Source organism: Cygnus atratus, chromosome 9 (genome assembly GCF_013377495.2).
Source record: "Cygnus atratus isolate AKBS03 ecotype Queensland, Australia chromosome 9, CAtr_DNAZoo_HiC_assembly, whole genome shotgun sequence".
NCBI lineage: Eukaryota > Metazoa > Chordata > Aves > Anseriformes > Anatidae > Cygnus > Cygnus atratus.
Window position 1 is genome coordinate 13,782,083 of NC_066370.1, and position 13,836 is coordinate 13,795,918.

Below are 13,836 nucleotides of genomic sequence, written 5' to 3' on the forward strand. Positions count from 1 at the left end.
ACGGACCTGTGTCTGGTTCAGGACCCGCTGCCCAGCTTTTGCCAAAACGCCTGCCAGCACCGCGGTGTTGCGAAGAGGAGCAGGGTGCCTGGGTGCCCCACGTCCCTGTGGCAGCCTTGCCACCCATGGGACGAGCCAGCCCAGCACACCCGGACGAGCAGGGTGAGGATGTGGGGGCTGCACCGCGCAGGGAGCAAACCTCAGGCTTGGGCACCCCTCGGCACCCAGCCAGGGGGAGCAGGCATGTGTTTTTGGGGGCACGGTGCTTCTGCCCCCTGCCCTGCACGGCACTGCCCAGGTTCATCCCGATGTGTCTGGGAGCTGAGGGGCACCAAGAGGCTGTGCCCACCCCGGCACAGGCCTGCAGGAGGACATCCTGCCTCATCCCACAGCACCCCTACACAACCCCATGTGCCTGGGACACCGCTGCTGGTGACAGGCAGTTACCCAGGGCAGAAATTCCTCATGGGCACGCTGTGGATTGAGCAATTTTCTGCACAATTACTCCAGTTTATTCAGGGTGATAAACCAGTATTAGAGGAGGAGGAGATAGGGCATGGGAAAGATGTATCTTCTTTCTGAACTTATTTCCTGACATATAACAGAGCCTGGATGGTTTCCAATGGGGCTGGAAGAAGATGGGACCTGCAACACAGGGAATAGATCAGACCAGGAGTGAAATTCCTGCACTTGTTGCACTGAAGATGCACGTTGTGTCATTTCAGACTTGTCACGTTTAGCATGTTTCTCTCTCCCTGTGTGCTTCATACAGGTAGCGGGGTGGGGGAAAAAAGCCCCCTGCAAAGGAAAAGGTGCTGGTGCAGGACTGTCCCTGCTGAGGAGGAGGGCAGGAACGATGAGCCTGTCCTGGGGGTGGCTGCTGGGGGTGCGGGTGCAGCATGAGCGGGGCAGGGGGTGGCCGTATCTCATGTTCTGTATCTCACGCTCTTCCTAGGGGAGAAGCCACCTGCCTAATTAAACAGCAGCAACAAGCTTTGCGTCGCCAGCCATGCCTGAGCACAATGTGAATTTCAGTGACACTTAGAAGAGGAAATATGCTGCCTTCTGGGTCTCTCCACTAATATTTGGAAGCCTCATAGCTGTGTCCCGAGCCCAGGTGGTACAAGGTATAATTAGCGAAGCTGCTTGAATACCGTTGTTATAAAAGTGATGTTAAAATAATGGTGTGGAAGGGAAAGCTGGGGCTGTGTGTTTCTGGGGTGTGCGTGCTACACCAGGCACTGTGCCCAGTGTGCTGCAATGATACATTTGAGGCAGCCTCTGCTGGGGAAAATTAGCATCTTTGTGCTGTATACAAGGTACACACTGTTCTTTGGATGCAAGTTTGGAGTCACATTTAAAACCATCCAATGGAACATTTTCCAATTTTTATTTATCAACAAGTCTGTGCGTATTCCTGGAGAATGAAATATTTATCTATAGACTCACGCTTGCAGAATGTGAGAGTGTCGATGTATTATTTATTGCCGCTTCCCTCCCGTAGCTTATAAATAACTCATGGAGCCTGGTTTCAAGTCCAGCCCGTGGCTGGCTACCTACAGCAGCTCTCATTGCCACCACACAAAGCAGGTCTGGATCTGCCCCACGCACAGCATCCTCAGTACCCAGAGCCCTGCTGGGGAGAGGGATGGCACCGCAGGGTGGCACTGGCCTTGCAGTGGGACACTTGAGCACAAAGCCCCGCATGCAGCTCTTTGCAGCATGGCTTTTGGGTTTCACAGTTCCCTGCCTGTAGGAGAAGGGACTGAGGAGCTGATGGGAAGGCATTGGGTCCTGGGTGCATGGAGCGTGGGGGCTTTGCCACGCTGTAATCTAAATGCAGATGTCAGACAGAGAGAGCTGCTGTGTAAATAACATCCCCCGTGATATGAGATACGTCATTTGTAATGAAGCTATGAAAGCTGCAACTGAGCAAGACGTGCTGTCTGGGAAGGGAGGCATCAGATAAAGTGGCAACTCAGTTAACAGGAGCAGGCTGGGGCGAGCGAGCCACGCCGCAGGGCTGGAGTGCATTGCAAAAGCCAGGCTGCTCGCAGGCAGCTGGCACCCTGCACCCTCCTGGCCTCCAGGAGGCACCAGGGGCAGAGAAGTGGGGAGGAAGAAAGACCCCGAGCCTGCCAGGGGCTTGGTGGGTGTAGGCTGGGCACTCATGGGCCACTTGTGCTGGCTGGGGACTCTGCTTTTGGAAGACACTTTGGGGAAACACCAGCTGGGTGTCAGACACAGCTTATAGCATGGCACATTTAACTCTAATGATCATGTAAATATATATGCATACTGTATATATAGTCCTTCTGCTGGGCTGGAATCACGCTTTTTTACGGTGTTCAGGATGGCCTCAGATAAAACAGTCACCAGGGAGCCGCTGCAGACAGACCGGCACTGAGCGAGCCTCTGCTGGCTGCGGCAGGGCTGATGGTTACAGAGCTTGGGCTGCTCCTGCTGAGGCGCAGGCACCAGTTTCGTGTCTGGTGCTGCCAGGTGGAGGAACAAGGGGGAAGCTCCCCCTCGGCAAGGACGGGCATGGCTGGGGAGCTCATGCATAGGGAACGCAGCAGCAGTAATGCAACTCATGGCCCTGGCTCTATGGGGTAGCGTGAGTCAGAGCAGGGAAGGGATTACTCAAGGCCTAAAAGAAATAGAAAGCACAGTATTAATATCTAAGAATTACGTTAAATGGCTTGATAAGCAAATTATCCTCCCCACGTTACCTGCTGACAGCAGCAGCATCCCTGTCTCCCCTGCAGAGAGATGCTGGCTGGAGCACCTTGCTCCATCCAGAAATGCTCCTGAGCAGTGCCTGGACTCAGTTTGTTCATGGACAAGTTGCCTGGGAAATGAGGTGCAGCCCCATGTAGCACCTCGCTGCTGCTGGGCCGGGGCAGTTTTGGGGAGGGCACTGCACGGATGTGCAGCACAGCATGTCTCAGCTGGACGCGCGCTCCTTGGTTTGGTGCGGCGCGCACCAGTGGTTCTTTGGGGGCTCGCTGGCTCGTGACCACTTCACTTCGAAGCCAGGCTTCCTTGTGTACTTTTAGCAAAGTTCACACAATTCAGGTTTCTGGGCCAGGCACAATCTTTGATTCTGCGTTGCACTCAGCAGCTCTGCGAGGATGTAGCCTGTGGTTAAGTAAGGCGAGAGGCTGAAAGTGGTTCAATTTTGCAACAACAGCTGAGAACAAAGTACAGATTTTGCCACTTAAAACTGGGACAAAACAGGGCTGGAAGGCTTTTGTGGGTTAATTTTTTTCCCCCATTTTCTTTTTAACACCTAGTTGCCTTTTTTGAGCTGAATAAAATACCGTGTCCCTGACTGTTGACTCATGCCGGAACATTCCTATTCACATCCAAATGGCAAATCCAGGACAGGGCAGCAGCAGCCTGTGCCCACCAGGAACCCCTGATGTGCCCAGGCAGCACAAGGCACGTGGCCAGGTGTTCATCTTCAAGGGTATGAGGAGGCTCCTCTGTCCACTGCTAGGGTTTTCTTCTTATCTTTTTCTACATCGCAGGTCCGTGCCTGGGGTAGACAGGGGTTGCACCAAGGCAAGCAGTAAATCCGAATTGAGCGTGGGCTCACACGGGTCTGGAGCTGGCACAGGGACTTGTGCTCTCTTCTACCCCAGGCTGATATGCAGACCATCTGTGCCTCGTGTCCTCCAGTCCTAGAATCGTTCAGGTTGGAAAAGACCTCTAAGATCACCCAGCCCAACCTTTAACCTAGTACTGAAGTCCACCACTGCTATTCCATGCTACTAAGTTCTGCATCTACTGGTTTCTTGAAGAAACTCCAGGGATGGTGACTCAGCCACTTCCCTGGGCAGCCTATTGCAATGCCAGTAAATAAACCTTTCAGTAAATAAATTTCTCTTAATATCCAACCTAAACCTCCCCTGGTGCAACTTGAGGCCATTTCTCCTTGTTTTATCACTTGGTGCTTGGGAGAAGAGCCCAATCCCCACCTTGCTATAGCCTGCTTTAAGGTGATTGTACAGCATGATAAGGTCTCCCCTGAGCCCCCTTTTCTCTAGGCTGAACAACCCTGGTTCCCTCAGCTGCTCCTTGTAAGACCTGTTTTCTAGACCCCTCACCAATTCATCATCACTGCAACTGTTCTTGTGGCAACTCGGAGAACTGCTCTCCTGTGCTCTCCTTGCTTCACACATCTCTTGCCTTGCCCCCGGGCACCCTGGCTGGCCTCTGCAGATGCCATCGCCACAGAGGTGCTGGCTCCTCCCCAGGTGCTGTGCACCATCCAGCCCCTGGGCTGCATCCTCCACAGGACTGCAGGTGGCTTTTATGAGGAAAAGGCTGTGAAGGAGGCTGTGAAATGAGGATGGGTCACCAGCATTCCCACTGTCCTCCTGCTGACCTGTAGGTGCTGCCTTGGGTGCATGTTGTGTGACAGCAGCCTCCATTTATGCCCGTAGCCTAGCAAAACCTGCTTTATAATTGGACCTCAAAGCTCTCAGCACGTTGCCCCAGTGGGCAAATCGCCGCTTGCTGTTCCCTTGTGCAGCCCTGTCCTGCTTGCTTGTGTCCCAGGGGTAAGGCAAGTGTGACCACTGCCGTCCCAACCTCCACGGCTGCCTCCCTTACGGGCAGCATACGGTCCGTATAGCAGTCTGAACTTTATATCGCCCCAAAGCCTTCGCTTGCAAACACTCAGGGCAGAAGACGCTGCAAGCCTCATTGTGCAATTTTCAGTTGCAAGATGAAGAAAACAAGTTCTTCTTTTTAACAATTACCACACCGCTCTGTCAAGCCATTTCTCTGCCTCTGCGCTTCGGCTTCAGTTAGCAGCATTCCTCGGGGAGGGAGCGCACAACCTCGCTGCTGGTCACGGTGTTAGAGGCGGTGGCGAGAAGTTGCTTCAGTGCCGTAACGGCTGGAGGCAGCTGTGCCTGTCTCCCCTGATGCTGTTCCCTCTGGCTCTCGTGCTCCAGGGCCGGGGGCTGCGGGGTCCGTTGGAGGTCCCTGTGGGGTCCATGGGGTGTCCCATCCCGCAGCCAGCACCGGGCCCTGCTCCGATCCCTCTGCGTTTCCTTCGTTTGTTTTGCTGGAGCTGTCTGGGGGAAGCAGCGCATTGTTGTGTCTTCGGCTCGGTGGCTATTTACAGCAGGAGAATGCCGTTGTGGGGGAGGACAATGAAAAGCGAAATGCCTAAAATTCCCTGTCTGTGATGGGGTGCCTGCAGCGCGGAGGTGAGCACGGGCTGGTGGCTGCCCTAGTACTGCTGCAGGCGGGGGCAGGTTGCGGAGGCACAGGATGAGGCCTCCCCGGGGAGCAGCAGCAGCACCTGCCACCTCCCCAGCACCCTGCGTAGCTCCTGGGTTGCTCGGGGAACCCAGATGAGCACCTGGGACATCTTAACTTGGTTTGAAGCAGGTATCAGAGGACTTTTTTTCCGCCGTCCCCCTGGTTGCTGATTCTGGAGCTGAGGTGTCGGGCAGAGCAGGAGGAAACCCAGCACCGGAGCGAGGGGCAGGGGAGCAGCGTGTCCCTGCGGCCGGGGGACAGGCCGTAGCTGGCAGGGGAGGCGGGCGGCTGCGTTCGCATCTCGCGCTGTTGTTTCGGAATTGTTAGCAGGGAGATTGAAGATGTAATAATGATAATTAAGCTAAATCGCGATCTTCCTACAGGAGTTAGTGAATTATTTCTATCAACTTTCCATCCTAATTCCCTTAACCCTTTGCTGCCCAGAGGAGGAGGAGCCCTCGCAGACCTGGGCTGCCCACGCTGCGTGCAGGCAGTCCTTGCCTTCCTCGACAGTGCTTGCTGAAGCAGCAGCAGTGGCAGCTCTTCCTCAGCACGAAACTGGGATGTGAGATACGGCACCTGAGGTGCTGCCAGGGACAGGGAGCCAGAGCAAGCAGGGAAACTGGAGGGCAGCATGCGTCCTGCCTGTGGGGCTGGGGGAGGCAGAGCCCAGCTGCAGGCAGCACTGGCTGGAGAGGGCAGAGCGATGCGGAGCAGAGGCTGTGCCAGGGCTGGATTCAGGCAGCAGGAGGGCTCGCGGGTCCCTCTCAGCTCCTGAAGGTTCCCCTGCAGCCTGGAGGGAGCTGGAGCTGAGCTGCTCTGAGGCCTGACGAGGGGCTGGGACTGTGGCCTGCTCTGCTCCCCCTGTAGCCAGAGCTCCAGGCAAGCACGATGCCTGCTGTCCCCCAGGGCTGAGGTGTCCCTGCCACCGTGATGTTTGGAGCCGGGGTGAGCCCAGAGCTCAGCGCCGTGGGACTCAAGCCCCGCTCTGAGCACAGCACAGAGGATTGCTGTCCCCCAGCAGCAGCAGCTTCGGCACCATCGCTCCCCAGGAGCGCTGTCAGCTGCAATTAATGTCACCGTGTAGCTTGCTCACGCATCCCAGCAGACTGCCTGCAACTCCACGGTGCCATGGGAAGAGCCACGACTCCTGTCCTCACGTCCCCTGGGACAGCAGGCAGCCCACACCGGAGCGGGGACGTGACGCAGAGCGTGTCACCCCTCTGTGCGGGGAGGTGGCAGGGCTGGCAGCAGGGGGCAGGACACCAGATATCCCCATTTCGGAGCAGGGAGCACAGGAGGAGCTGCACAACCCCATTGCTGGGGGCAGCTCCCCAGGGTAGAGCTGACATCACGGAGAGGTGAGGACACGTTGGGGCATGGGGACAGGTCCATGATGTGCCAGCACCGGGACAGGGCCGTGGGATGGAGCTGAAGGGCTGAGCACACAGAGCATCTCTCAGGTCAGGAAAAGCATTTTGCAGCCTTTCTCCTGCCCTCAGCAGCAGCACAGAGCACCATCCGGCTCATGACCAGATCCTGGTGGGTGCTGGGCAGCGCAGCCCAGAGCCTCACAGCCCCTTGCAGTGGCTCAGCACCTCGCAGAGCTGCAGCGGCAGGCTGAGGGCAGGATGGGGCCCGTGCCCTTCCTTATGTAACCGTTTTCCTGGTGTTTTTGCAGCGCGCAGAGCTCCCACCGGCGAGGGGGATGTCATGTTTTTCCGAGCGCGTAACTCGGATCTCCCGCTGGCTTGAAGCAACACCCAGCCCACCCCCCCGCAGCTCGCCCACCTCGCGGGGCACGAACCAAGCTGCGGCCCCTTCCCGTCCCCCTGCGAGCCCAAGGTGTCACCTTCAGATGAACTGACCCGGCCTGGCCCCTGGCCCCACGCTGTCCCTGCCCTCGCATTCCTGTCCCCGAACATCATCCCCCCGGCAGGGCAGCGGGGCGGTGAGGGGCAGCGCTCTCGCAGCACACAGGCTCAGCATCAGCCAGGGGCTGGGGCTGCCTTGCGAATGCTGGGCTTCGTCCTGGCTGCAGGAGAATCATCAGGAGAGGCAGGTTTTTCCACATCGACGGCTGGGTTAGGGGTTTTTTCCCCACTAAGTAATGGTGGGTTTGGTGTAATGGTCGAGAATTAGGCAATGGGCAGTGCTGGTGGCTTGGGGATGAGTGAGAGCGCTGGGGCAGGTCAGATGCTGTGCTCCAGCACAGCGCTGTGCGGGAAATCCTGCCTCCTTCCCGCTGCTCCTGGGGCCTCAAGGTGTGAGCTGAGGGTGGCTCGCAGCTGGAGCTGGGCTCGGTGCAGGCTGCTGATGGTGTGCTGCAGAAGACATTAGGTTTTCACCGCTGCCCTGGGGACGTGCAGCCGGACATTGCACCTGGGAGCCCAAAGCAGCCCCGCCGGCAGCAATTCCTGCGGCATCGCCGCTGGCCAGGCACACGGGGTGTTTCCTGGACAGGTGTGACATTGAACTGAAAGGCACCAATGCTGAGCCTGAAGCAGTACCAGAGTCTGTGCTATAAGTCACTTCGCCACCTGGCTCACGCCACCCGGCCGCTGGCTAGTTTTTCTGGTTGTAAATGATATTTTTTCCTGTCGGGGATGAGGAAGGCCTAAGGACTGGAGAAGGGCATGCTAAGGGCAGAGAAAAGCAAGAGGCTGCACGTGGGATCCTGCAAACACTTGCACGTTTGTGCAGCTCTCCTCAGCTCCATCCCTACGTGCAGGAGCAAGACACCAGCAAACACACGGAGTCCACAAGTGGCACTGGCAGCAAGTGCTCTTTTTTCCCTTAATCTCTTGGTGTTCTGCCTGGGAGAACGGCGTGCTCTGATTAGCCATAGCGCATTTGGCAAAGCTCAGGCCTCTGGTGAGGGTGACTTGCCAAAGCACCGGCCCAGCGCGCCACCTCCTAGCCGGCAGCTGCCCCCTGTGTCACACACACCACACCTTTCCAGTGTGCCCGTCCAGCAGGACCATGGCCTTTCCTGCTGTTGTACCTGCTGCGGGTGCTGGCTGGCCAGCTCATCGCGCTGTCTGCGAGGCCAGGGCTGTGCGGAGCTCGGTGCTAAACCCCCCTGGGCTGCCCGACAGGCAGGGCACGGCTCGCCATCCCCTGGCTGCTGTGCCCATGGGCAGGGGGGTGATTTATGCCAGCAAGGCTGGACTGGTAGTTTGGCAAACCTCTATTCCAACACTGGACTTCTCCCCGCATGGCCCAAACATACCGGCAGAGCATTTAGGCTGCTTTTTCTCTCCTTTCCGGGGATGTCCTTGGGAAATGGGTGCTGGGCCGGGGTGGCTGGCTCCTGGGGAGCAGAGCTGCCGAGGCTGCCATGCTTTCTCGCAGCCCACACGCTGCAGCTGCGTCAGGGGCTGATTCACCCTCGCCAGCTGCGGAGCTGAGCTAGTGCTGACGGAGGGAGCCTGATCCGCAGGGGAATGCAAGGCTCTGCTGGGAGCGGGGAGCGGCCTCGGCAGGCGGCAGGGGCTGCGTGTCCCGCGGAGCCCTTCCCAAAGCCCTGCGCCGGGAGCACAGGCGTTTTCCCAGGGCTGCCTCCTGCCAGCAGGCTCTGCGGCCCAGCAAGACGCTGCTTGTCTCAAAGGGAAACCATCGGCAGCTTCACCTGGACCTAGTACAGAGAGGGTCTCTCTCCTCACCCGAGGGAGATGCTCCTTCAGACTTGCTGCGCAGAAAATATAATGACCTTTTTCTTCTTCTCACATGCACTTGTTGGGGTTTGCAGGCCCGTGCTTGCTGCTAGGGCAGGGCAGTTGAGCGCACACGGATAGCCTCGCACGCTAGATCTGTGTGAGCTTTTTCAACGGTTCCAGTGCAAAAATATCACAAAGGGATTTGGACTCTACATTCGCACCTAATGAGCTGTGCTGGCCTCTTCCTCCCAAGGAAACTGCACGGTAGCCCGGCTAATGGCTCCGAGGGGAAATGCTTCAGGCCCTGCTTGCAACTCTCGCTGCTCGGGGAATTCTGCTTGCGGCGATGGCATGCGATAAAATCGCTTCCTTACTTTTGCAGACATGATGGCTCTCCTGGAGAAGGGAAAGGCATTGACTGAGCTAATGCCATTAACCGCCTCTAAGCACACACGGAGGATGTAAAAGCAAACACCGCCGGGTCACTCAGCGGCTGGCGCGAGCTCGGAACAGCCCGTGACACTCCGGGCTTGCCCGGCTCTGCTCGCACCGCTGCACTTGAGTGACCTGCTCCCTGCGCTCCGCGACACACGGGCTGTGACAGCGGGGTCACGCACCACTTCCAGCACCCTGAAGGTCCCCCCTGAAGGGCGAGCAGCTCAGAATGGGGGAAAGCAGTGCAGGACTTTCCCTGCTGCATTTCACCCCCCCCCACCTCCAAAAGGTGCTCAGCCCTCTCCCCGGGATCTCCGTCTGCGCGGGCAGCCCCGCCGTGCCTCCCTCCTTACACTGACTCACAGTGAGGCGATTGTACAAGCTCCTCGCTGGTGCGGCGGCAGATTTTGCAATGTTTTAATGAGGTATTTACAGCTTCGGCGGCTGGCTCCTTGCACAAGGAGTCCGGGCTGGCCCCGGCAGCTGACGGACTCAGGAACGGCTGGGCCATGGGGTGACATTCCTGCACCTTGCCTGATTGCAGCACGGGGGAAAATATGGAGACATCAGAAATGCCAGATTAATTATCCCTTAATTGATACCTCCACTTGGGGACAAATGAAACCGGAACATCCCTACTGCCCTGTGAGCCTGCCACTTGCAAACAGATTGAGAGCTAAAAATACCACGGCAGTCCTGTGGCTAATCAACTTCACTGCTTACCCCAGCTGAGGTTATGAAATTGGCTCGGGCTGGCAGCGCAAGCAGCGAGGGTCCAGCGGTGGCTGCGTGCTGCAGCACCCAGCTGCAAACCTCACGGCAGCCCCAGAGTGCATGGCCGGGCCAGGGGCTGCTTACCCACGCACCATCACCCCACACACCATCACCCCGCTCACCAGTCCCGTCCCACTCCCACCTACTGGAGCACCCAGCATCGTCCCTGCCCTGCCGCAGCGGCGAGCCCGGCAGGGCACAGCCCAGGTGCTGCGGTTGAAGGCAGCCCCGGTGATTATAATAATTAGCAGTGATAGAAGAGCTACGATCCAGCAGCAGACACGAGGCCTCGCGCACGTTCCCGTCCCTGGTGGTAGGGGCAATCCCGTCCCCGTGTCTCAGAAAAGACCTTAAGCACCTTGTACAACGTGTCTCGAGGGAGCTAACCCCCCCCCCCCACTCCTTCCAGGAACGCACACAAAATCGCCACAGCGACCCCGGTTCTTTTAAATTACCGTCATCTTTATTTTCTTCACGTATGTGCAAACAGAGGAGATCGCGATGGTGGTGTTCTTAAAAATAACCCAATGTATTTGCATACATTTCCCTATGTACAGGTGAACAGCCACAAGTAGAGTTTTCTTTTGCACAGCAAAAGATCTAGAGCATTGAGAACGGGGACAGGACCGGGGCCCAAAAAAAAAAGGGTCTAAATTAAAAATAATAATAATAAAAAAAAATCACAACAGTGCAAACCTCTCGGACACGACAGCACGATGGAGTGACTTTAATGTAGAAAACGGCGCCCCCCGCCCCCCCCCCCCCCCCCGGATGTGAGATTTCTGACTGTAAACAAGGCGCAACACCTCCCTCCCTCCCTCCCTCCCCGGGGAAAGCTATTCCAGGAATTTGGCAGATCTTCAAGGGCTGAGCCGGAGGTAAACAGCCCGCAGCCACCTCCCGTCCTCGGGCCGCGGCAGCCCCCGGTCCCCGGTCCCGGGACGCGGCGGCGCCGCAGGGACCCGGTGCGCTCCCGGAGGGGACCCGGGGGGACGCGGGGGGACCCGGTGCGCTCCCGGAGGGGATCCGGAGTGGCCACCCGAGGGGGGGCCGCGCGGTGCCGCCGGAGGGGTCCCGGTGCTCCCCGGTGAAGCCACGGGCTCCGGCAGGGGGACACCGTGCGCTGGCTGCGGAGGGGACCCGCTGCTCCCGGGGGGGCTCGGGGGCACCCCGGCGGCCCGGGGGCGGCCCGGCGGAGCCCCGCACTCCCGGCAGGGGCCGTGCGCTGCCGGGGGGGCCGCCGGTGCCCCGGGCCGAGCCGTGCGCCCCCGGCGCCGCCGTGCGCTCAGCCGGTCTCCGGGTCGCCGGGGGGCGACTGCTCGGCGCCGTTGCAGGCCGGGGCGGCGCCGTCGGGGCCGTTGCTCTCCAGGGAGGACTCGCTGCCCGTGCTCTCCCCGGAGAGCAGCCGCCGGACGCGGAGGTCGGCGCGCAGCGAGCGCAGGTCGTTGCCCAGGCTGAGCTCGCCCAGGTCGCGCAGGAGCTGGCCCAGCTCCGGGGCCTCGCCGCGGCCGGCGCCGGAGCGCAGCAGCTCGCCCTCGGGCTCGCCCAGCGCCTCCAGGATGTCCTCGCAGTCCTCGCAGTGCATGGCCCGCTCCTCCTGCTCCTCGCCCAGCAGGTCCTCGGTGATGGAGCCCAGCTTGGGCGCGCTGCGGCTCCGCTCCACCGGCGGCTTGTAGCAGCACTGCCCGTTGAGCAGCTTGCGCAGCGGCACCAGCGGGATGCTCTGCTCGCCCACCAGCTGCTGCTGCTGGTGCCGCGCGTCGTCCCGCTTCTTCAGGCGGCGGAACTCAGCCAGCGCCGTGGCCGAGGTCTGGTAGAGCAGCAGGGCCATGGCCTTCGCCTTCTCGGGCTTGGAGACCAGCACAGCGTGGCAGCGCAGCATCACCGCCTTGTGCTTCAGCTCGTGGCGGTAGATCCAGGCGAAGACGCGCGGCAGGCGCGGGTCGGCCACGCAGTAGGTGACACGGTGCAGCAGGTAGAGGTGGCCGGGCCGTCGCAGCCCCTTGTCCTCGGCGTGGGCCATGCGGATGCCCTGCGCGCTGATGGTCAGCTTCATCTTGGTGCCCTGCCGGCCGGCCTCGCTCTTGCTCCAGATCTTGCAGACGGCCAGGTCGGTGCAGCCCTCGCCCTTGGACTGGATGGTGGTGGCGTTGCCCAGGTAGAGCACGGTGTACGTGGGATCCTCGCTGGTCACGCGGAATTTCCGCCGCTTGGAGCGGAACATGCTGCCCACGCGGTGCAGGGCGCTCTCGGGGCACGCTCGAGCCAGCGAGGTGAGCGCCGAGTAGTGCACGCTCACCGCGTAGCCCTTGGCCTTGCCCTGCCGCCTCGCCTCGCCGGCGCCCAGCTCCACCTTGCTCCGCTTCCAGGGCAGCATCGCCCCGCCGAGCCTCGGCTACGCGCCGCGCCGACGGCTCGGGCCGAGGGGGCTCATGCCACGGCGGGGGCGGCCGGGCTGCCCGCCCGCCTCACATCCTCGCGGGACCGCGGCCGGAGATATAGGGCGGGCGCCGGCGCTCCGCGGGCGCGGAGAGGGGAGGCCCCGCGCACCGAGGGCGGAGCGCCCGCTGCCCGCGGCCCGCGGAGCCGCCGCCGCCGCCGCCGCCGCCGCCGCTCCGCTCTGCGCCGCCGCCGCTGCTCTGCGGCCCCGGCCCCGGCCCCGCCACCGCCACCGAGGGGCGGGCAGGGGGCGGTGTCAGCCCCGCCGCGCCGCCCCGCAGCGCCCCGGCCCCGCCGCCGGGCGCCCCCCCCGGGCGCCGCGCCCCGAGCACCGGGCAGCGGGCAGCGCGGAGCCGCAGGGCACCGGGGGGCCGCGGCGAGGGGAGCCCCCCCCCCACACCGGTGCAGCAGGGAGACCAGAAGCTTCCTGCAGCTTTCTGGTACGGGTGCTCGGGCACGTTCCCCTAAAGGAGAGCTTCAGAAAGGCGGTCCCCGGCTGCTCGCCGCAGCTTCCCGCAGCGGTGTCCTGCCCTCTGGGGAGCGAGTCCCGAGCTGCTTTCTCGGGGTCCCTGGACACTTTCTGGGGTGTCCAGAAGTGCTCGACAGAACGGGAGCGAGTACTTATTAATGCGGTAAAACAGGCAAAAGTGCGCTTAAATCGTCTGACAAACCGTTTACAGAGTTTGGATCAATTGGACCAAATTGTCGTTCTTATTATTGCCTCGTGCCACCTAGCAGACTGCTCGGGAACTGCAGGTAACCGCAGCGGCCGGGACCCAACTGCTCGGAGCCCGGCTGCTTCACCTCGAAACCAGCCCCGCACCGGGGGGCAGCGCTGCAGACGCGGTCCCCAGGGGCCCAGCCCGGGCTGGCGGCAGGGACCCATGACCGCATCTGTTTCCAGAGGCGCTGCTGGGTGTGTGTCTGCAACACACGGCGTTTCCTGTCTCTGGCGGGTCTAGCGCAGCACTTTTGCAGCGCTAGAAAGCCTGTCGCTGGCTCTGGAAAGTGCAGGCTTCATTTTTCGTCCTGGGTGTAAAGCCCTGCACCCTCTGAAGTGCTGTAATGGGCTCAGCACACGTACATGGGGTGGCACTTCCATCCCGTGCTGCCTTCTTGGGGCGCAGGTTTCGGTGTCGCCCCTCACGGAGCCCGACGGGTGCTGCAGCTGGGGAGCAGCACCCAGCGCAGCTGCCTATGGGCCAGCCGAAAGTGCAGCTGCAGGGAAGGCGCCTTGTGGTTTAAACCC

General features: G+C 60.5%; 2 protein-coding genes across 2 annotated transcripts in view; one reads left to right on the forward strand and one right to left on the reverse strand.

Moving 5' to 3' along the window:
- The window catches only part of LSG1 (large 60S subunit nuclear export GTPase 1), a 154,326-nt gene that overhangs the window by 124,729 nt on the left and 15,761 nt on the right, over positions 1-13,836 (forward strand). The gene's annotated exons all lie outside the window — the stretch shown is intronic.
- FAM43A (family with sequence similarity 43 member A) lies at positions 11,434-12,636 on the reverse strand. Its single transcript, XM_035544422.2, has one exon. It carries the CDS (start codon positions 12,523-12,525, stop codon positions 11,434-11,436), a length of 1,092 nt encoding a protein of 363 aa, XP_035400315.1. The 5' UTR covers positions 12,526-12,636.

Excerpts from the sequence above, each read along its gene's own strand:
- FAM43A (XM_035544422.2), bottom strand. The coding sequence starts at position 12,525 with ATGCTGCCCTGGAAGCGGAGCAAGGTGGAGCTGGGCGCCGGCGAGGCG.